The sequence below is a fragment of the Mya arenaria genome, chromosome 12 (assembly GCF_026914265.1).
Source record: "Mya arenaria isolate MELC-2E11 chromosome 12, ASM2691426v1".
NCBI classification, from domain to species: domain Eukaryota; kingdom Metazoa; phylum Mollusca; class Bivalvia; order Myida; family Myidae; genus Mya; species Mya arenaria.
In genome coordinates, this window is record NC_069133.1 from 6,132,550 (window position 1) to 6,155,255 (window position 22,706).

The window sequence follows — 22,706 nt, forward strand, 5'->3', positions numbered from 1 at the left end:
AAATATACAGCCACGTTTTAGCGCCTTTTTAATTTAGCATAGTTTATAACACGTACAAACATATCGATTTTCCATACTTGTATGAAGTTTTATAGATTACAGTTTAGTGAATTGTATTCAATGTTTGTTTATTAACTTACCAGAGCTCACAATATCCCCGTTTACGTAGACTTAAAAAAACGCCTTAATAAATTTTTCCCCTGCACTTGACGAATACTACATACAAGGCATTCTTTTGTCTTCCATTACGTTTACTTGTTAAATATTTTTTTCTGTCTGAATTAAGGTCTCCGGATTTCACTTATATTTCTTGCAAAAATGATAACTTTATTATCCGAAAATAGTTGCCTTATTTTAAGACAAGCAATGTTAAATTGATGTAACTCGACTAAAACCTTCAGTCACTTAAATGTTGTAGTTTGTTTACTTTATTAATCCTTTTGGCGCACAAAAATAGTTTTATCCGATGTTTAAGCCACTTGTAGATCACTCGCTTTGACTGTAATTTATTACAAGATCGTGCGTTGTATCACCGATATATCTTCTTTTCCTTTTCACGCAAGTAATATCGATTTGATATACTAGCGAAATGTTACCCTCTAGAGTAGCAGTCAACAGTTCCATTGTGTTCGATGCGAATTGACAATTTGGTTAGATCATCATGTTAGTTCACCAGTTGCTTTCAAAAACCTTGTTAAAAATCGACTGCATGACCAGTTTATCCAAATCTCTTGTGCTAGACCAGTTTTGGATAAACTGGTCATGCAGTCGATTTTTAACAAGGTTTTTGAAAGCAACTGGTGAACTAACATGATGATCTAACCAAATTGTATATATTATTCACCAATCTTGCTAATATATTGTGTAAATTGCAAACTGTTAATCATAAACTGCCTATTCCAATAGGAAGAATTTTAAATATAGAAAGAAATAGTAGAACATGCAAGTTATGCAATGTTAACCACGATGTAATAGGTGATGAATTTCACTGTATCTTCCAATGTTCATTTTTCAATTCAGATAGAAAAAATATATTGAAGCTTATTATTACAATAATCCAAACACTTTAAAATTTGATCAGCTTATGACTAGTACAAATAGATTAAGTTTGTTAAGATTAACTTTATTCCGTATAAAAATAGTGTCTTTGTTTAGATAATCGTTATAGCCAGTTCGCATTATATAATTTTATAATCATAATATGTCTCATTCTCCACCTTTGATTTTTTTTCTTTTAAATGCCACCTAACCCATCATCATTATCATTATTATTTTATTTTAAACATGTTTTAGTGTTCATATTGTTTATTGTATTGTTATTTCAGATGCTCCAAATGAGCCTTGACTACTAAAACTTTCTTTATTTCTTCTTCCTACTGAGTGATATCCCTTCTCCAGCAGAGAAAGTCTGTGCCACCGCGTAAGACAACTAACTTGATTTAAGGTTAATATCTTTTATTTTTATTTTTGATAAATAAATATTTTGCGCGTATTTATGTAATATAACATTATATAACATATAACATTTAGGTTTCATGAAAAAAACGTTAAGTTTACATTTAATGAAACAAAATAGAGTCTTCTTCCACCACATCAATATGTAGCTTAAATTCAACAGGAGGCAGGAGGGATTGACGAGGACACAGGAGGCAAGAAGGAGTCTCGAGGATGCTTTAATGAGTGTCTAGTAGTGTTGTCTAAGCCTTTGAAAACACGTCAGTGTTGCATTGTCCGCATGTCTTGACAAAAATACTTGTGTTGAATTAAAGTCAGTGTCCGACGACATATCCTCGACTGATCTGCATTTATAATGGAACGAAACGAGAACGAAATTCGTCTGTATTTGTGCGCCAAATGCAGCTACTTTTTTCTTTTCCTGGATGAATCTGTTGTACCATTTACGAGTATGGCATACTTGCGCCTAATATTCCTACACATGTTTATGCTGTGAGCAAACGTTTCAGGATCGGAAAGCATTTTTGTTTCATTTGAAGAATAGACTTGGCACAAACCTGCGCAGTTAATGATGCTTCTTTAAAACCAAGTTTCATGAAGTTTTCAACCTCAGTGAGTGTTTGGATGACAGGTAGTCAAGTCGTACATAAGTGGAAAAAATGGATCTATACGATACATGACCAAATAAGATGAGGAGGAAATTAAAAAAGCTGAGTATCGAAAAAGACAGGAGCATTGCTCCAAAATGTATATACGGATGGTTCTCCCAGCTGAACAGACGACAGCTATTGCCAAAATCATGCGTGACCGTCAAGAAAGGTTGCGCCGTCTAGACAGAAAAAACGAGACAAACCTCAGAAAAGTCCGAAAACATCATAACCAATAAGATGTAAATTTAATCCAATGATTAATTAAGAAAATCTTAGTCTGCCTAACCGACGTATTAAAAATTGAATATATGACTCAAAGATAGGTCTAGGGTTCTGAAATCCATGTTTCGTGAAAGGCGTTAGTGTGACAACTCGAAACAACAAGTTTGCTACACGCTTAACGTTTTATGTAGTTCATTATAGTTATTATAGCCAGGTATGCATAAGCAGGAAAATGCGCTCTGTTGAATCGTTTTATGCCTATATAAATCCGCAACCTTAAAATGAATATTTTTTAAGGGCTGCTAGTTCGTGTCAATTTAGAAGCGTTGTGCAAAAGTTGGAAATGCCATTGCAGTTATTGCGCTTTCATGTATAAACAGGCTAATTTAATATTTACTTATATACTTTTAATATACTTAAAAACATTACACTTATACTAGTTAATTGCCTACTTAATACTTAAATTCCTATAAATCAGTGGTTTAAGTAATCAGGATGCCTACTAACTGCAGAAACCATAATAAACAACATTACATACTAACCATGAGGTGATCTCACTGTGTGCTACGCGATTTAAGATTTTAATGAAGTAGACATTTGTGACCTTCAAAAAGGAAATAAGGCGCTCCTCGACCACTCAGACAGCCTCCTGGCTCCCTCCTCAATCACTCGCGAGTGTCTAATGACCCGCTCCTCGAACCTCCTCAATCACTCCGAGTGCCTAATGACCCGCTCCTCGAACCTCCTCAATCACTCCGAGTGCCTAATGACCCGCTCCACGAACCTCCTCAATCACCCCGAGTGCCTAATGACCCGCTCCTCGAACCTCCTCAATCACTCCGAGTGCCTAATGACCCGCTCCTCGAACCTCCTCAATCACTCCGAGTGCCTAATGACCCGCTCCACGAACCTCCTCAATCACCCCGAGTGCCTAATGACCATCTCCTCGAACCTCCTCAATCACTCCGAGTGCCTAATGACCCGCTCCTCGAACCTCCTCAATCACTCGCGAGTGCCTAATTACCCGCTCCACGAACCTCCTCAATCACCCCGAATGCCTAATGACCCGCTCCTCGAACCTCCTCCATTTCTCCGAGGGCATTTTTATCCCCTCCTCGAGCCTCATTAATATAGCCAAAAGTATTTCTTTCGCCTTTCATATACAAATTACATTTCTGAATATTTTGATATTTTAAAATATGACAAATCAATTATTATTTTTCAGGTATTTATTGCACGGGCTTTCATATTATATTGCCATGTAATTTAATCCCATAATGTTTTTTTTTTTTTATTTTGTAATGTTTTGCATTGAAATTCAATTGAAAATTTCGACCGTGCTTTTTTACTTAATTCCAACAAATAATCAGTATATCTTCTTCTTCTTCTCTTCTTCTCCTTCTTTTTCTTCTCCTTCTTCTTCTTTTTATGCGTAGCTTGACCCGGCAGTACGTAAGTGATGCGTTAAAATTCGCTCCGTCATAAGTCTATTGTGTAACGGTAAACTTATTCACATCTTCAACAGGCTGGCGAATTGCAGATTTCTTTAACGAATATTTGTTTATCAATGGCTTGTTTGAGTCGTTTGTTATCATCAGGTTCTGGAAACTTGTTGTGGCTATATTCTCTTTCCTAAAATTGGACTTATCAATAATTTTTTTCAAAGTTCGATTTCCCTTATTAATGCATGGGATTTCGGAATTTCTGTATCGAAGTCACTTTTAACTAGGTTTAATATCTTTATGAATTTGGAATGCCGGACAATTTATGCGGCTATTTAAATTTAATCGGGTTATATGTACCTTGATTATGTTACCGGCTTCAAAAAATCGAAAAGCGTCATTTTCTTTGATGTGAGATATATTTTCTTTATCTATTAACATTTTGAAATATCGTGTTTCAATAAAGTTTATATCCTAAATGATAATTTGTTTAAACTTATATTTAACTGTATATATCAACATTACTTCACAAACAACATATTCACACAGGTCAAAAATCTGAATACATTTTTTTTATAAATCACTTCTAACATTAACAGTCTCACAGATACAAAGCAATATTGGAAGTGTTGTACATTGCGACATTAAGCCAAAATACACAATGCATGTCAGCAACAATAAAAATATGGTTTAAAATAAAATATATACAGAATGTACATCACAGGCATGACTCTTTAATAACCAAGTGATTGTTTGGTTACTGAGCTTGTCCATGTGTCTTCTATTGTATTATGAATACAAGGTTTACCCAATCTGATTTGAAAAAAGAACATTCAAATTTAAATACATCCTTTGTCACATTGGAAAATTTAAACTACATAAAACCTGATAATGTTATCGGCTTGAAGAAATCAGAAAGCGTCATTTTTGTTTGAGGTGAGATATATATTCTATATCCCTTAGCATTCTGAAATAGCGCGTTTCAAGTTTATATACTAAAAGATAATATGTTTAACTTTGGTATATTTCTGCTCACAAGAAAAATATATTTCCGATATATCAGCATTTACTTCACAACAAGCATATTCATACAGGTCAATTATCTAAATTCATTTTTTCCTCAATCCTTTCTAACATAAACATTCCAACAAATACAAAGCAATATTGCAAGTATTGTACCTTGCAAAAGCAAAATACACAAAGCATTTCAGCAACAATACAAATATGGTTTTAAAGATAATATATACAGAATGTACATCACAGTCATGACTCCTTAATAACCAAGTGCATACAAACAGAGCATCGTTGATTGTTTGGTTACTGAGCTTGTCCATGTGTCTTCTATTGTATTATGAATACAAGCCTAACCAAATCTGATTTGAAAAAAGAACATTCAAACAAATTTAAATACATCCTTTGTCAAATTTGATAAATAGTACTACATAAAAACAGTCACAGTTTTTGATGAACATAAGTGTTGGCGTTAAATAAACATCGTACAAGATAATTTAGCCCTTACGCCTAATTAAACCTACAGTGTACCTCCAATCAGAAAGCGCAACACAAGAAGTATTCCTTAACACAATAATGCTCTTAAAACAGATTATTTCCCGCAGCTTGTTTATTTGTTTATATACATTTAAATAATTACAATTGGTGCTTCAGACAAATAAGTTCATATAGTACTTCAAAGTATACAGTTATTCGTATTATATTTCGTTTCTTTGATGAAACTTAATAAATAGAATTTCAAAACAATACTGATAGTTTGCACTAAAATACTGATTTACATCCGAAACATAAAGCAAATACGCAAAATAAGGGCATACACACTGCTGATCCTTAGATAATAACAATACAAGTTTAATAATCAAGTCTAATACATTCATAATATACACCGTCCACAGATTAAGATATATAAATAAAGAGCTGTTATCTCTAAATGTATCGACTTATGTCGAAGGAAAGCTGATTAAAGTTCCATTTGAATCAAAAACAGGCTACTTCGTCTACAGTTCCAAAGAACTTTGGAATGTCTTCCAGGTTCATCTCGGGGACAGCATATGGAACTTCTATCCACTTCTTGTATGCTGAAACATCGGCAGAACGCATGTTCCGAAATTTGAAGCATTGTATTTTCAAAATCCAAAGGTCGACGCCATCCCTTTCTGCAACTATGCCCCAGTCCAACGGGCATTTTTTGCAGAACATTTTAGATTTCTTTTCTATGCCGTCGTACTTTTTGGGGGATTTGTGCGGTTTCGTGGTGATTCTGTTAGCAAAGCTCTTGTCTAAGACAAGATGGTCATGTCCAAGCTTTCGAATGTCAGAGACCAGACAGGCTTTTGTGTTGCATCTCCTGCAAAGTATTTCCAGATCATCTTCCGACATTTTGCTTTTCTTAGCCTTTTCGTATTCCATCTTATATCTATGTTTTTGCATCTCCTCCTTCTGGTAAATAGCAACCTTATACCCAATGTTCTTTGGGTTAAGCCGCTTAAATTCATCCATCGCCTTATACATCATGTTTGCTTTGTACGCGTTCACCATTTCCTGTTCCACTTGTTTGTCGCCTCCAACAATAACATGAGTGGCGCCCTTTTTCCTGCTGCGACCTGAGAATAGAAACAAAATACCATAAACAATATGTTACTATTCATCATGAAATGGCCTTGTGCGTGTTAAATTAAAAACCGTTTTTCGTATATATCACAAAATACGTATATTATGTTTCGCTTCAATTTTGCCTGGCTAGAGACTGAATGAGAGACAGTTCGGAGGCACTTAATAGCAGTCAAGAATGGATTGGAGCTGGATATACTGTGAACAGAGTTCTATTGACCTTTCATTTGTATCTTGGTTATTTCATCCCCGGAGTAGTTGTAATTCACCACGATGTTACAATCAGGAACGTCTATTCCCTCTGTTCCGACGGAGGTGCAAACCATCACCTTGTAATGCCCTTCCCTGAACTTTTCTACAGTCTCGGTTTGAACGCTCTCAGTCATACCTGTAGGATTTTTAACAATACCAATAGTACAAGTGTTACTTAGGTCATAATGTTTGGCTTAATTACTGCATGATGCTATACAATTGAAGCTACATGAACAAGCCAAGTAGGCAAACTTTAATCACGATACAAAGCTAGGGCATTACGGACACTGAACCGGAAACAAACAACGGACAAACATCACAGACATATCACACAGAAATTAAAATATCTTTATGAAAAATGTAGCGACTTAGTTTGACTTTTTAAAATACTACATTACAGCAAATGAAATTGACAACCATAAACATTCTTCCGTAATGTCAACTGAAATCATTTTTACAAGTAGAGATACTCTTATATTTAAACAAAATGTTTAGGTTCGCAAGAGGATGCAAATGCTCATTTTCTTCATTTGTTAACGGCTACAAATCCGGCATTTTGTTGAGACACAGTCATGAACCATGCTATTTAATTGTATTGTGTACTAATCTTCATGTGAATATCGTAATAGTTTTGAGGGTTGAACACTATTGGGCTTTTAGCACCACTCCGACGACGACAACACTAACGCTGACACTAAGGCTGTCCTAAAGCGTCGAGATTGTAAGAAAATCGACATTCACAATATGTTTTATTTGATTATTACCTTCGTCCGCTCCGCGGGTTTGTTGGCCATATAGAGGGTGAGCACTGACACCAATGTTTTCAAGATCTCTATTGATATACTCTGCCAGTGCTCTGCATGTTGCCCGAGCCTTCACAAACACAATTGCTCGCGAGTCATCCCCTTTTTCCTCAATCATCTGGCGCAATTGATTGCTGACTATTTTCACATTTGGATTTTCAGTGTCCTTTTCCCTTGCTCTTGCAGACAAGTTTTTCTGAACATCTGTTAAAAATACTTATATGAATTTCACTTTGTGCCTTCTGTTAATTAAAAAAGCTATATTTCGTTTTTAAGAAATACACTTTCAAAATATTTAAGCAGTTTGTTCGCTCTCACATATTGTATACAACAATTTGTAACACTTACCCAACAACTTCTTGAATAAAATTTTTTCTTGATCTGTGTGCTTGCTTTTCCCTTGCATTTCAAGGTTATGTTTATCTGCCAAGTACTTGATGACGTGTTTCAGTTGCAAAAGGTTGTTGACTTCCAGGGCGGAATTATACACCTGAAAAGAACGTTTGCATAAGCAAGGTTTGCTTAAATAATAAATATCGAATATATCTAAATGTATGAATGAAGTCAATTGTTTATTACAATAATACATTTTGTATCATAGGAAACATTCAATTACTAATTATGCTTACAACACAAACTGCCTTTAATATATGATGAAATGAAATACATTTAAATGACTACAAAATGATGTACATTCAAATAACGTGCACAAGAGCTGATGTCTCGAGCCGTTTCGTGATCTGTTACGTTCAGTTGCGCCGCTTTTTCAAGATCAACAGTCCACTTGTTATAAGCCTGTGACTCCTTTTCCGCTGGCTTTTTCTCTATCATTAAATCAGTAAGATCAGGCTGTAAAAACGCCATATCTGTAATTGGAATTATACGTTTGGTTTTACTTTAAATATTTCAGAAGCTAAAACTGTATACCGTATATTTAAACAATAGTCCCAGTTAGTGGTTTATTGGCAAAAATTGTAATTGCAACACATTTAACATCACATATTACGGTTGAGGCGGAATAATGTTTGGTATGAACACGTCATATTCAATTATCCAGAAGGTCAAGGATAGCCATATTGATGTCTCTCATCCGGTTATAAACAATTACCGTATATAATCGAATAATCGTCGCTTAAAATGTCAACCGATGTTGTAGATCTATAATCCATGTCGCTACATATTTGCCAAAGGTAGCATATTCTAAGCCTATCTATCATATTAAAGACTGTACCATATTGTTTTGTTCTGACTAAACATTCACCTTCCTGTACCGCTAAGAAAAGTCTCTCAATGTATAATGTAGAGAGGTCAGTTAAATATTTAAAGACTCTTAAACCTTAAGCATTGTTTATAAGTATCAGAAACATTACATTTATGGTTTATATCAAACAAAGTCATGAACTAATTGAACATGGTCATAAATGCAGCTACCAGATTATGAACTTCTTGGCTTTATTATAAAGTCACACACAATAAAAGGAACTATACATATTTGATATTATTTCAAAGTAAATCAAAACCCTTCTTTCAAGTCGAATCGATTATCGATTCGGCAACACCAATACTTTCATCACATCCTATCAAAACGTGTATTGACCAGATTTACAAACAACATTAAACTTTTAAACCGACTATAAAACAACGCTATTGGAGGCTCACCTTCAAGTAAAGATTCTGTGTCATCCATCGCATTTAGCAGGATATCCTTACCAGGGTCAGGGACCCGTATAACCATCTTTACAACTTCTGTAATTCAAAAAATAAATCTTAAGCTTTGTTGAACTTTTGTACGTTTGGTCGAGTTATATTTAAAAAAAATAAAAAAATAAGCGGATGCGGTTTGGGCCTACCCGGCTATCAATATAATAACGGTATTGTGCAAGACGACATACTTAGCTATAAGCTTAACGTAGTATGTTATTAGCTGAAATGAGCTAACCTTCTTTCGGTATATTGACCCATTTCAGTAGGCTTTCCTTGCACCGTTCAACAGTTGATAAAAATGTTGTGTCAAGCTTCGCACAAAGGTGCAGAATATAATCAACAGCTTCCTCAACGGTTCTCGATGGCCCGACACCGACTGACGCTGTTAGACCAATCATCTGTAAACAACACTCATTGAAACATTGACAAATGCGAGTATAATCCATAACCCAAGCGAATACTTCATTTTTTATTGTCTGATGCATGTATGGTTTGTGTGTGGTGTTGGTACGTGTTAATGTGCTGTTTGTGTTCAGTGTCGTTTGGGTACCTACCTTTTGCATATGAACAGTGGTTATATTTCACGTTTTGAATACTGGGCCTGTCCCTGTAGTTTTCATCGTTGACACAAATGTATCCATAACAAACGATGTTTGTCAAACATTATCCCCCGCACCCTTAGCGCCATGTTGTCCGGATTATATGGACAATTGAATGAAATATGCATGGACCGAAATGACAGCTGATTTGTCACTGACATTGGATGCCGTTGAGGCAGTTTTAAGATTCAAAGTGTGAGGATAGAGTGTGTTATGACCATGACCTTAGACTCTATGACCTCAAAATCCATAGGAGTTTTCAGCTGGTCACTAAAAACCTAAATGCCTAGTTTGAGGGCAATGGGTGCAAGCATTGACAAGTTATCAAACAAACAAGCTTTTCTCGTTCAAGGTCACTGTGACCATGACCTTTGGCCGCCAGATGACCCCCAACAACAATAGGGGTCATCTACTGGTCAGACCCAACCTCCAAGTCAAGCATGAGGGTCATGGGTGCAGGAATTGTCGAGTTATCACTCGGACAAATTTTTACCATCTACTGGTCAGGCCCAACTTTCATATCAAGTTTGATGACCATAGGTATAGGCATTGTTGAGTTACCACTCGGACAAGCTTTAAAATTATTTTACCATTTAACGTCACTGTGACCTTGACCTTTGACCCCTAAAATCAATAGGGGTCATCTACTGGTCAGGTCCTTCATATCAAGTTTGATGACCATACGTCCGGGAATTTTTTATTTATCTCGGACAAGCTTTGGTCTACCGACGGACCGACCGACCGACATGTGCAAGGCAATATACCCCTCTTCTTCGAAGGGGGGCATAATTAAGAAACTGACAAGTTAATTAAGTTCAGAAAACTATTTAGCAAATAAACATCAAATACATTTCCAAGAAGCGAAACTATTTATATTATGAACATGTGCCATTTACAAAGGTATTACCTGTGGCAATCCTGCTGTCTGTCTTCCTTTTTCTACGAGATACCTTCGAGCAAGTCTGGCGTAAGGCTCATCTCCCCTTGTGTGGTGACACTCGTCGAAAACCAACAGCGAAAATTTGCTGAGGGTTTCAATGTTTTTGCTATCGAGGTTGTTTACCAGTATTTGCGGTGTGAAACACATGATATCATAGTTGGGAACAAAGGCGTCAATCATTCGGGAATCTTCTTCCTCACCAGTAATTAGCTTGGTCTAAAATACAAATGCAAGATCATGATGTACGCGTATTTGTATTAAACTATTCATTTTACAAAAAAACGTATAGTATAAAATATGGTCTAGGGCCACTGCGGCTCATATCATGTGTTCTTGTTTTAATAATGTGTTTTGGCAAAACGAAAAGGTATTTGCCGAATATAATTTAATAACGTATTCGCCCTAAACAATGCAAGGTTTGACATTGTGCTTTTAACAACCAACACAGGCTCTGATTAAAGTAAGTATACATAAGAGCTTCAGTAAATCGATCAAACACGTTAAGTCTAACCTGGTATTGGGGTAGAAAGCGTTTGAACCTGTTCGCCTGTTGCTTGATTAAAACGCCTGTTCTGGCCATAAACACTACCTTCTTTGGTGCTATTTTTTTAAAGTATTCAAACAAATTAATTCATAAAAGTATGACTAAAGTGTTTCAAATATTTAAGCGTCGTGTTTTAAGAACATGTCAAATGAAATTTTGTAGGTACTAGTATTCAAAATACAAGCGTAGTATTCTATATTTATTGTAGATAGAATATGTGCAAAATTCTGAAATATACTATAGAGGTGCAACAGATTTATATCAATGCATAAAATGAGAACAATGGGTTTTAAGATGGAAACCAGCAACAGTAGATCAATAACATGAACTATGAACTTTTGGCCGCGTCGCTTGGGCCGTAAATGCATTAATACGCTTACAATTACTAGCTTTAGCAAGATGGCTGGCAACAATATGCAAAGCAACCCAAGTCTTTCCGGTTCCGGTTTCAGCGCATATTATCGTGTTCCTTCCCTTTATAGCCTCCTCTGCAAGCTCTATTTGATAATCCCTCAACTCTAATGAATGGGGTTTTGCTAAAAAATAAACAGTTTAGATGAGAAAACAGCCACTAATTTATATGTTTTTAAACAATTTGTGCTATTTAATATGATGCTTTTACTGACTTATATAATCTGCTCTGCAATGTCATGACGTCTTTTTTGTAAATGTGTATATATTTCATTCAACTTTGTTTCATATCAGTACATACGTTCTTCTTCTTCAGCATCTGAACCTTCGTAGTCAGAAGCAAGCGTATTTTCTTCTTCACTTTCCTCGTCGGATTCAATTGTTTTGTCTGAAACCATATCAAAGTTATAGTAAGTGAAGTACTTAGGTGCGCTTCTGCACACATGCAATCATAGCAATACATAACTATGTGAAGAAAATCTTTAGTAAGCGCTTTATATATTCAAACTTTGAAAACAGCAGCCTCGGTGTAATAGCAACTGTTCAATGACAGCACTGGTTGATGGAATGACCACTCTCACTGGGGTTTTTTTATTAGCATTTTTATACTTTACTTAGTCATACTGAAAGAGAACGAGCAAGGAAATAGTAAACTTTATTATTTTAACTCACAATATTTGTTTACTACAGAATTAAACACAACTCTTTAAATACCTTTAAATTCCTCAACCGACTTCATTCTCTCAGGCTTTATGTTCAGGTCCTTTAAGTTTTCATTATCTATAGTGCTATAAATAAGATTTCCACTACCGGTTCCCTTTTGAAGTTCTTTTTCCTGCACTTCTGTCTCCGACTTCGATTCAAAAGTTTCGCTTGTAGATGGGGCTGGTGCGTTAAGATCATTGCTTGGCTCGTACTCCATTTTATCTTAAGTTATATGAGAACTATCATGGAAATATATTCAGATTGAATTATATATTTGATGTTCTACAATGCCGATGCGATTTAGTTTGTGTAGTTAATGTTACCGTTCTTCTGATAATGAAATAAACACCAAAAAGACAACTGAACAAAACTTAAGTTATGCGACCTGCATGCCTAGGTATTCTTTAACGAAATGAAGCTGGTATTGTTGTTTGCATTATTTGAATTACCTTCAAGCAGGTGCTCTTTCTCACCAACATCTGTTGACTGATGAATTGGACCTGATATAATAGGTTTTAGAATAACAACATTTGTAAAAAAACACACGTGAACTTTGACATTGGGACTGTTTAACTCTCTAATTTAGATACATAGCAGACATAACATGGTTATTCGTAGAATACCACACTATTTTTAAGTTCGAATAACTGCATGAAATTTAGTCTTACCAAGTTTAGGCATAAACGCAGATGGATTTTTAAGGAAGTCTGGTTCCAATTTATTTGCGAGATGTTGGTAATCTGTGTCGCGAAGTGCACACAGGAAAGCATAGTACCACTCTTCTGGTCTAAAATTGGAAACGCTCAAATAAGTAGACATCCACAAGACATCTTAAAATAGTCAATTTATTTTAAAACAAGAAACGCCTCTATTTTAAGAACAGTGACCTTGATCCTAAGGACCCCAAACACAATCTCATGACAGGTCTCCAAAAACTCTTCCATTATACCAAGATTGGTCAATATATGTCAACCCTAACTTAAGTTATTCAGTTTCAACTGTTTTTCTTTTAGTAACAGTGACCTTGACCTTGACCCTAGGGACCCCAAACGCAACCCCATGAAAGGTATCCATAAACTCTTCCTATATACCAAGTTAGGTCAAGATATGTCAACCCTAACTAAAATTATTCAGTTTCAACCGTTTTTCTATTTTAAGTAACAGTGACCTTGACCTTGGCCCTAGGGACCCCAGATGCTATCCCATGAAAGATATTTATTAACTCTTCCTATAGACCAAGTTTGCTCAAGATATGTCAACCCTAACATAAGTTATTCAGTTTCAACTGTTTATCTATTTTTTAGTAACAGTGACCTTGAAATTGACCTTAGGGACCCCAAACGCAATCCAATGAAAGGTATCCATAAACTTTTCCTAAAAACGAAGTTTAGTCAATATATGTCATTCCTAGCTAAGATATTCAGTTTCAACCGTTTTTCTGTTTTTAGTAACAGTGACCTTGACCTTGACCCTAGGGACACCAAACGCAATCCTATGAAAGGTATCCATAAGCTCTTCCTTTAAACCAAGTTTGGTCAAGATATGTCAACCCTAACTTAAGTTATTCAGTATCAACCGTTTTTCTATTTTAAGTAACAGTAACCTTGACCTTGGCCTTTGGGACCCAAACACAATCCCATGAAAGGTATTCATAAACTCTTCATATTGACCAAGTTTGGTCAAGATATGTCATCCCTAACTAAAGTTATTTAGTTTCAACCGTTTTTCTATTTTTAGTAACAGTGACCTTGACCTTGATCCTAGGGACCCCAAACGCAATCCCATGAAAGGTATCCATAAATTCTTCCTATAGACCAAGTTTGGTTAAGATATGTTAACCCTTACTAAAATTATTCAGTTTCATAGGTGAGTTTGACGCCGCCCGGTCACCCTGGCGCCCGTCCGCCCGAACAACGACTTTCGTCATTCTAATAACCAGGTTTCACTTTGTGAAAACCTGGTTAAAAGTGAATATTATACATTACATAAATACATTTTTTTCCACTCATATCAGTGCTTCAAAAGCGGTCAACAGTGCGCAGGATTGTTAGGATTAATCTCCCTTGACTAGCAGAAAAGATTTCTGCCACCATGTACGAAAATAGGTGGACTTCAGCTGTATACGTTTGTTTTTGAAACATACGTATTTCTACAAGTATTATTGCTGCACCTTAAAAAAGGAAGTAGGTCAAAAGGTCAGAGTCAAGGTCACCCGAGGACAATTTTGATATTTGTTTTCAAAACTCTACACATGATCCAAATTTCATTGCTGTAGCTTCATAAATAAGAATGTAGGCAGTCACAGTCAAGGTCATCCAACCATAACATTGGGTTTCATCAACATGGCGGAGCATACAAACTGATATATTAACACACACTTATTAATAGTACCTTTTTCATTTAGCTCATTTGCCCATGGTAAGGCATTGTTATAAAAAAACATTGAGTTTCATCAAACGTGGTTGATCAATTACCGCCATGTTGTTTTCAAAGTAAACTAATTGTTGGAATTAGGATGGAATGAACCGATGAACCCGATGAAACCGCCCCCAGCAGGGGTTTCGATAGTTTCAAAAACTGGTTTCGTTTTTTGTTAAAAATGATAAAACTGGTTTTGGTTTTATTTGAAACTGTAACAACAAATACACAGTTTGTGAAACCGAAATGTTCACTGAATTTGGACTGGTAGTTTCAGAGGAGATGTTTTTTAAAGCAAAACAGGAAGTCGGCCATTTTGTTGTTGTTGATAATCAATCGTGACCCCCTTGTTGTATTTTTGTAGAGAGACACCCAAGGAAGGTTCCTGTGAAGTTTCATTGAATTTGGCCGGACGGACGGACTAACGGACGGACAAAGACCGATCACAATAGCTCACCTTGAGCACTTCGTGCTCTGGTGAGCTAAAAATATAAATGTTTAAACACACCTGTTTATCTTTTAATATAATGTCACGTGAATTTGATCACCACCACATGACATGCTTGGTAAAAGTGATTACTTTACGTCGAAGGGAAATAACCGTTGTGTGTAGTTAAAAAAATGCAATGGGGCTCTCAGTGAACCGTTATACGAGTATATAGTATAAAGTTAGTGTTTTCTTAGTATTTGTAACATTTGCGCTCAAGAAAGTAAGACAATCCTCGTACCTCTTAAGACATTGCATTCTTGTTAAAAGACACTGCACAGCATGAGCGGTTGACCGTTGTGTGTTCAAGTTCATTATTTCTTGCACGTGAGCTTCGTTTATAATTCTATCCCTTTTTAATAATGTTGTTACTTTAACAAGATCGTCAATGTTCTTTTCTAGGTCGGGAGCGAAAAACTGAATCATCGCCTTTCTGTGCTCTCTTTCTTCTGGTAACTCTACAGCTGTCGCTGTTAAACGTGATTTCACAAATTCCATACCTTAAATGAACATGACTTTAATGTAATCAATAATCTAATTTTCTAGTTCATCATTTTTACCAAAATAATCAAGAACTATCAAATGTTTCAGTAAAAACATATTAATGCTCCAAAACGCACAGTTATGGTTTAATATATATGGTAAAATTGAAATAAAAATCTTAAAATACCTTCGTCATCGAGTGCCTCCAAAAACAACGCCCATTTTCCTGCTTGTTGTTTCTTGAGCACAAGATCTAACAGTTCGTTACTTGCTTCATAAAATGTTTTATTCCGATAAAGATCACATAACCGGGTTTTATCAACTGAAATGGTTCGAATTTACAGCATTAAACAAAGATCATATATATATATCAGTATCATAATATAAACATGTATTTATCAGTAGTATTATATGCATGTTTCAAATAAGCATGTAACAGTATCTCTATATAGAAGAATATTATTATTTTTATTAAACAGTTTTATTATATACATGTTACTGTATTATTATATGTATTTATAACATAACTTACGGCGCAAGGGTGATATAACCCCATGCAATATTTTTCATATATAGCTAGTGTAATAACTATGCAAATTAGGTAACCGCATCACAAAAAATGTATTCATACGCGCTGTCAAAAACGTAAACAAACATAAGAAAAAAAATGTTTCAAAATAAATCCCATCGGTCTAAACAAACTCAGCTCCACGATGAAACGAATGGTGAAGAAGGCTGTTTTATTGTAAAAAAAAATGTTTTTATGTAAGACTATTTTCTTTCCTGCGGATGAGGCATCCTAATTACACTCAATGTAAATTCTTCGCTCTAGGACACGAGAATTTATTTGTATCAAATTTATATAAATCGTCATTTAAAAACGATAAAAACTCGGCAAAGACTCGTTTTTATCGTTTTAAAATGAGCTCGTTTAATAAATTTGATACAAAATAAACACTCATTTGAGATCCTCTATGTAAAAGTAGTATTTTTTGTATGTTACAATATTTTTATTTGTATATTATTTATCATCGAAACAACTTGATGATTGTTTTGATAAAATATTTTCAAAACTACGTCCTTCAGTCAGTACCAATAGGGGTACAGATCATGAGATGTATTCAACCGTTTGCAGGCCAATGATAAAATTTCTAAAAAAAGGCATTCTGTCTTATTTCAGTAGCTGTGTCATAGATGCCACGATGTGAAGTGCAAATCAAAGTGAGGCGAATACCTTGATCTTATCTTAAATACAATATTCTCTTGGTTTAAAAATGCATTGGCTGTAATCAACCCATCATTGATACAAAAGTTTGAGGCCCTCGTTTTTCATTTCTCCAGATGACATTCCATTCAACTCATGACTTTTAAACAAGTAAATGAAAAATAATATTTGATTAGATCCTCACAAAGTATGCCGTAATTATGAATATGGAAATAGTGCAATAAGAGGAACGCAATTATTAGCGAATATTTTCTTTTAAATCATGTGATGGGATTACAATATCTTTTTTTTTAAATAGGCCATATCGATGCTACGTAACAACCTTAACACTAGTATGAGACAACCGGCTATGTACTCTAATATTTGTAAACATTGCATGTAGACACAAAATGCTAGAAAAATATTAAGCGGAACAGGTTGAAGTCCTTATAACATTTATAAAATTACATGCTTTTATTTGATTTTACATAATAACAAGAAGTTTATCATGATTAACTTTAAAAAATATATATCAAAAAGAAATAGTATTCTTAGCTTAATTCTGTGACGTTTCAAGCACTTGGGGCACCAGGACCTACCATCCGTTATAATCCCTTTAGAAGCTAGCCTGGTACATAACTGATGGGTCTGGATGCACTGGACAATAGCTGGTCTCCAGTGTCTGACCCGCAGTTCAACCAGCGATTCCATGTCTTCTTCAAACGAAGCCATCCCTTAGCCTGAATGTAAAACATATCATCTTCTGACAAGCATGACCTTTAGCTGCATAAGAATATCCCACAATACTGCAAGATATAATCAAGACAAGTCACTATTTTTTCTATTTGTGAATGGAGGCATTACGTTCATATAAACATGGGCTATCACAGAATTTATAACATCCCTAGAAAGCCCCATTGACATAGGATTATACTGCTCGACTCGGGCAAATAATTAAATAAATTATAAACATGTGTGTAAACAATTCCTTAATCAATCTTATCTGATAAAGCCAAAATATTAAACTAATGCTGAAGGGCGTATATACGAGTGACCGTAAATTTTAAGATTACTAATCCGTGTTCCGTCGTCTTTTCGGAGTCAATTTTGAAAGGTAATTCCAAATTTAACAATGTTTGTTAATAACACAAATCACTATCAGTATTACTTCCACGGCGATGGGGCTAGGGACCAGGGTCCGTTTACTAATGGACTAACGTATGTGCAACTCTAATATTTTCGTAGGTTTTTTTGTATGCATTACGATTTAATGTAATTGCGTTGTACTAAATAGTTCGTAAGTATGAAATGTTAAAATGAGCGTGGTATTACGTAAAAAAGCATTCGTAAGTTTGTTGTTTCAAATAGCGTAAATATGGCCTTCGAGAAAAATCCCCGACGTACGTCTTCTGTCCCGTAATTTTCACGATATAGTAGATTTACTGAATAAGTTGAGTGATAGATAGGTGAGGGTTATACAGGTATTCGAGGCAGCAAAACATTGTTTTGCACGTCCTCATTGAGGAAAACATTTAACAAAACAAGAGGGTCATAATGGCCCTAAAACGCTCACCTGAGCAAAGGGCCACAACTCTGTAATAAAGCATTAATACAAATGTTGCAATTTAAACATACCTTAACTGATGACGATGCCTTGTTTATATTTGTAAAGGCTCATGCAAACCTGTAAAGTTTCATTGAATTTGGCCTGGTAGTTTCAGAGATTTTTTTAAAGCAAAACAGTAAGTCGGTCATTTTATTGTTGTTGTTGCTGATCAATGTCAATGCCTTGTTGTATTTGTGTAGAGGGTCATGCGATGAAGCTTCCTGAAGTTTCAGTGAATTTGGCTTGGTAGTTTCAAAGGAGATGTTTTTTAAAGCAAAACAGGAAGCTGGCCAGATTGTTGTTGTTGTTGATCAATCGGGCCCCCTTGTTGTATTTTAGTAGAAGGCTACCCAAGGAAGCTTCCTGTAAAGTTTCATTGAATTTGGACTGTAATTTTAGAGGATATTTTTTTTAAAAGCAAAACAGGAAGTCAACCATTTTGTTGTTGTTGTTGTTGTTGTTGTTGTTGATGATCAATTTTGACCCCTTGTTGTATTGTAGAGGGTCGCCTAAGGAAGCTTCCTGTAAAGTTTCATTGAATTTGGAGTGGTAGTTTCAGAGGAGATGTTTTTTAAAGCAAAACAGGAAGTCGGCCATTTTGTTTTGATCAATCGTGACCTCTTGTTGTACTTTTGTAGAGGGACACCAAAGGTAGCTTCCTGTAAAGTTTCAGTGAATTTGGCTGGGTAGTTTCAGAGGAGATGTTTTTAAAGCAAAACAGGAAGTTGGGCATTTTGTTGATGTTGTTGTTGTTGTAGATCAATCGTGACCCCTTGTTGTTTTTTTTGTAGAAGGTCACCAAAGGAAGCTTCCTGTAAAGTTTCATTGAATTTGGAGTGGTAGTTTCAGAGGAGATGTTTTTTAAAGCAAAACCGGAAGTCAGCCATTTTGTTGTTGTTGAATGTGTTGTTAATCAATCGTGACCCCTTGTTGTATTTTTGTAGAGGGACACCCAAGGAAGCTTTTAGTGAAGTTTCATTGAATTTGGCCAGGTAGTTTCAGAGGAGATGTTTTTAAGCAATTGTTGACGGACGACGGACAAAGACCGATCACAAAAGCTCACCTTGATGACGATGCCTTGTTTGATATCTGTGAAGATTCAATTACATTTCTTATATTAATGTCATTTAAAAAGTAACATTTTGTCAAATATTCTGTTCACATTTAAAGGCATAAAAACATTATTATAATCCTGGCCTAATTGTAACCCAGGCCTCAGCGTACTTCACACATCAAACATAACATACATGTATAATAAATACCAATCTATTTTTGGCTGCATGTAAGTCATAATTAGTTTGTATACGTCATAAACTGTATGGTATAACTGATAAATTTCTAATAAAAAAGAAATCAATTCGATTTTTTCGCGATTTTTTCGCCTTTTAGGGTTTATCATAAAAACTGTTCCAATTGAACTGTTAAAGTTTTGCACTTACGTATCGAAAGCTCTATATACTATATACATTCCATTCACTCGATATAAAGCTTCTTGTGCAATTCGATCTCATTACAAACCTGCCATTCAGTATTGATTACATTGCATATCAGTATAAAATTAAGTGCAGTATTCTATATATAAACGTAGCTGCGTCTGTGATGATAAAAACTTAATACAATAAAACCGTTAAAACTTAAAGATAATTTAATATACATCTAAAAGATAAATGCTATCTTTATTTTCCTTTAAGAGTTCAGTGCAGATAACATCAATGCATGAGATTGCCCGTAGTTTTAAAATCTCTGTACCTGGAAAACCAGATTTTACCTTGCTTGATAATTGGCTTAGGAAATCGAATTATTGATTAAAATCAGACTATGTTAAAATCTAGGACATTCGCTTTAAACTCATTCTATCCTTTTTTTTTTATTTATAAATGCATTTATCAAATATAATCGGTTAACCTTGTTGAAGAAAACATGCTTATCATCACTGAGCTAAGGGTTATAAACTATACCATGCGTAATGCACTGTTAACATGTATACATTGTTCGTACGTCAACCTTCACTTCCTGATTCAATGATTTAAAGAAAAAATAAATGAAGTCAATTTAAACGTTAATATTCTATCTGTTAACGTTAATATTCTATCTGTTCAACAAATTATGTTGAGTATTATCGAGATATATCTATTTGATGATGCCCTATATTCTTAATGGTTGTCTGCTATACTGTGCCATTTCTAGTCATGCAGTTTTAATGATTATATGCAAACAATTTTAAATCCATACTTACCTCTTAATGTATACAATTCGTATGGTTTCCAAGGTAGAGTAATGTCATCTATTAGGATTAACAAAGCCTTTTGAATGGTATATTATTGACAAACAAAGTAAAGATATCCAAACACTCCATTGTATTCACTGTCGGTCTTTCCAATATTTTCTTAAAATCCCCCCAAACTATTTTCTAAAATTCTACTTTCGCTTTCGATTCCATCTCGGGTAAAAAAGAGCCACGTCAGTTTGTGTTCACTAATGCCGCTACATATTGATTAGAATGTATAAGTCTAAGAGCTATTGCTTCTTTATATTAATTGTAATTAATTATCAGGTACTATGCACCTTCAAAGTCTTATTTATTATAAATATGCACTCAATGAACTTAAAAGGCTACGTGATGAATGATAAATACGAAAGGAATCATTAAGGAAGTGGTTAGCACCTAGCCGCCCGGGTTCGATTCCCGTCTTGGATGCAAGTGTGTGAGTCACCAATATATATGCAAAAAGCTACAGAAACATGCTCAGTAGCAAAAAGTTTAAACATAAACCCGGTTTAGTGGCAATGGGCAAACGCCAAAGGCATACAACACAAATTCACAAACAAACCGAACAAGCTGTTTTTTTCTGTCTTTTATAGATATGTGTGGCCATCATTGTGGATATAGATATGTGAGGCCGTCATTTCGGATATAGATATGTGTGGCCATCATTGCGGATATAGATATGTGTAGCCATCATTGCGGATATAGATATGTGTGGCCATCATTGTGGATATAGATATGTGTGGCCATCATTGCGGGTATAGCTATGGGTGGCCATCATTGCGGGTATAGCTATGGGTTGCCATCATTGCGGATATAGATATGTGTGGCCATAATTGCGGATAAAAATATGTGTATTTTCATAACGAAAACTGTTCCATTACATGTAAAATTTAAATAAAAATCATGAGTGGCATTCCGCAGTTGCTAACAGTCCTTGCTTAAAGATAATAAATAACCTGCAATGTATTCATATATTGTGACATTAAGAATGTCATATGATGTGATCGTTGCTCTTCACAAAACATTGAAAACGAGTGGGGGATGTATTTGAGCATTCCTAGAGGTTAACGAATATGTTAACTACGCAATAACAGGCCAGAAATGAGAAAAAAATAAAGTGTTCAAATTTGATTACATTGCAACATTAGTGATAAATTAGATTTTGTAAAATATCTCCCAAGTAAATATATGCGACCTGTATTTGAATAAGTTTGCAATGAACATGTCTTCTATAGTTGGGAAAAACTCTTGACTTTATCTATGTACGCATTTGCTTTTAAAATACAGAACGTTGTTTATTTACAACAATGATATAGAGTAATTTGCATTCATTTACATGTGTGAAATAACATAGTTCATGAATATGTGGCTATATCATGTATCTTTCAATATTGAATGCCTTTTAACATTACGCATTTCAAACCAATCGAGTTCACTGATTTTCCTTTTATGTTCATTCAGTCATACACATATGTTCTTATTACCAGGCGCGTAGCTGCCAATACGCGAGTACGCGGCTGAATCCAAATGGTGATGACAAAAAAAAGTCAACCAAAGTTGCAGTGTGTGTACTTGACCAAATGATCCTAAAACTTCCGATTTCTCTGAAAAAAGTAAAGCACCTCAGAACGCACAGGTGAGCACCTCAGAACGCACAGAATGCACCAAATTGCACCATGGTTTTCTTTTTTCCCGAAAAGGCATTCCCCCGGACCCCACTAGCACAATTATGAAACAACATAAAAGATGGCTAGCTACGCCCCTGATTTCAATAACGTAGTACTAAGAAATGTTCTTTATTATTTGCAAGCCAGTACGCTATTTAATATACGTCGTTGAGTCTACGCTGTCTAGGGTCGAAGGTCTTAAGCTAATAAATGCATTGAACTG

At 35.1% G+C, this 22,706-nt stretch overlaps 2 protein-coding genes across 2 annotated transcripts; one reads left to right on the top strand and one right to left on the bottom strand.

Moving 5' to 3' along the window:
- Positions 1-2,200: 2,200 nt before the first annotated feature.
- Positions 2,201-3,347, top strand: LOC128211712 (proline-rich protein HaeIII subfamily 1-like). The gene is made up of 2 exons (XM_052916731.1): positions 2,201-2,274; positions 2,969-3,347. Exons 1-2 carry the CDS (start codon positions 2,201-2,203, stop codon positions 3,345-3,347), a joined length of 453 nt encoding a protein of 150 aa, XP_052772691.1.
- Positions 3,348-4,817: 1,470 nt separating this feature from the next.
- Positions 4,818-20,964, bottom strand: LOC128212223 (antiviral innate immune response receptor RIG-I-like). Its single transcript, XM_052917560.1, has 18 exons — positions 20,784-20,964; positions 17,541-17,681; positions 15,925-16,059; positions 15,496-15,754; positions 13,018-13,136; positions 12,799-12,849; positions 12,359-12,571; positions 11,946-12,032; positions 11,614-11,769; positions 11,201-11,289; positions 10,657-10,905; positions 9,386-9,548; positions 9,106-9,192; positions 8,140-8,312; positions 7,795-7,936; positions 7,408-7,650; positions 6,612-6,779; positions 4,818-6,384 (listed from the first exon to the last, which is right to left on the bottom strand). Exons 2-18 carry the CDS (start codon positions 17,671-17,673, stop codon positions 5,759-5,761), a joined length of 3,093 nt encoding a protein of 1,030 aa, XP_052773520.1. The 5' UTR covers positions 17,674-17,681; positions 20,784-20,964; the 3' UTR covers positions 4,818-5,758.
- Positions 20,965-22,706: the final 1,742 nt, after the last annotated feature.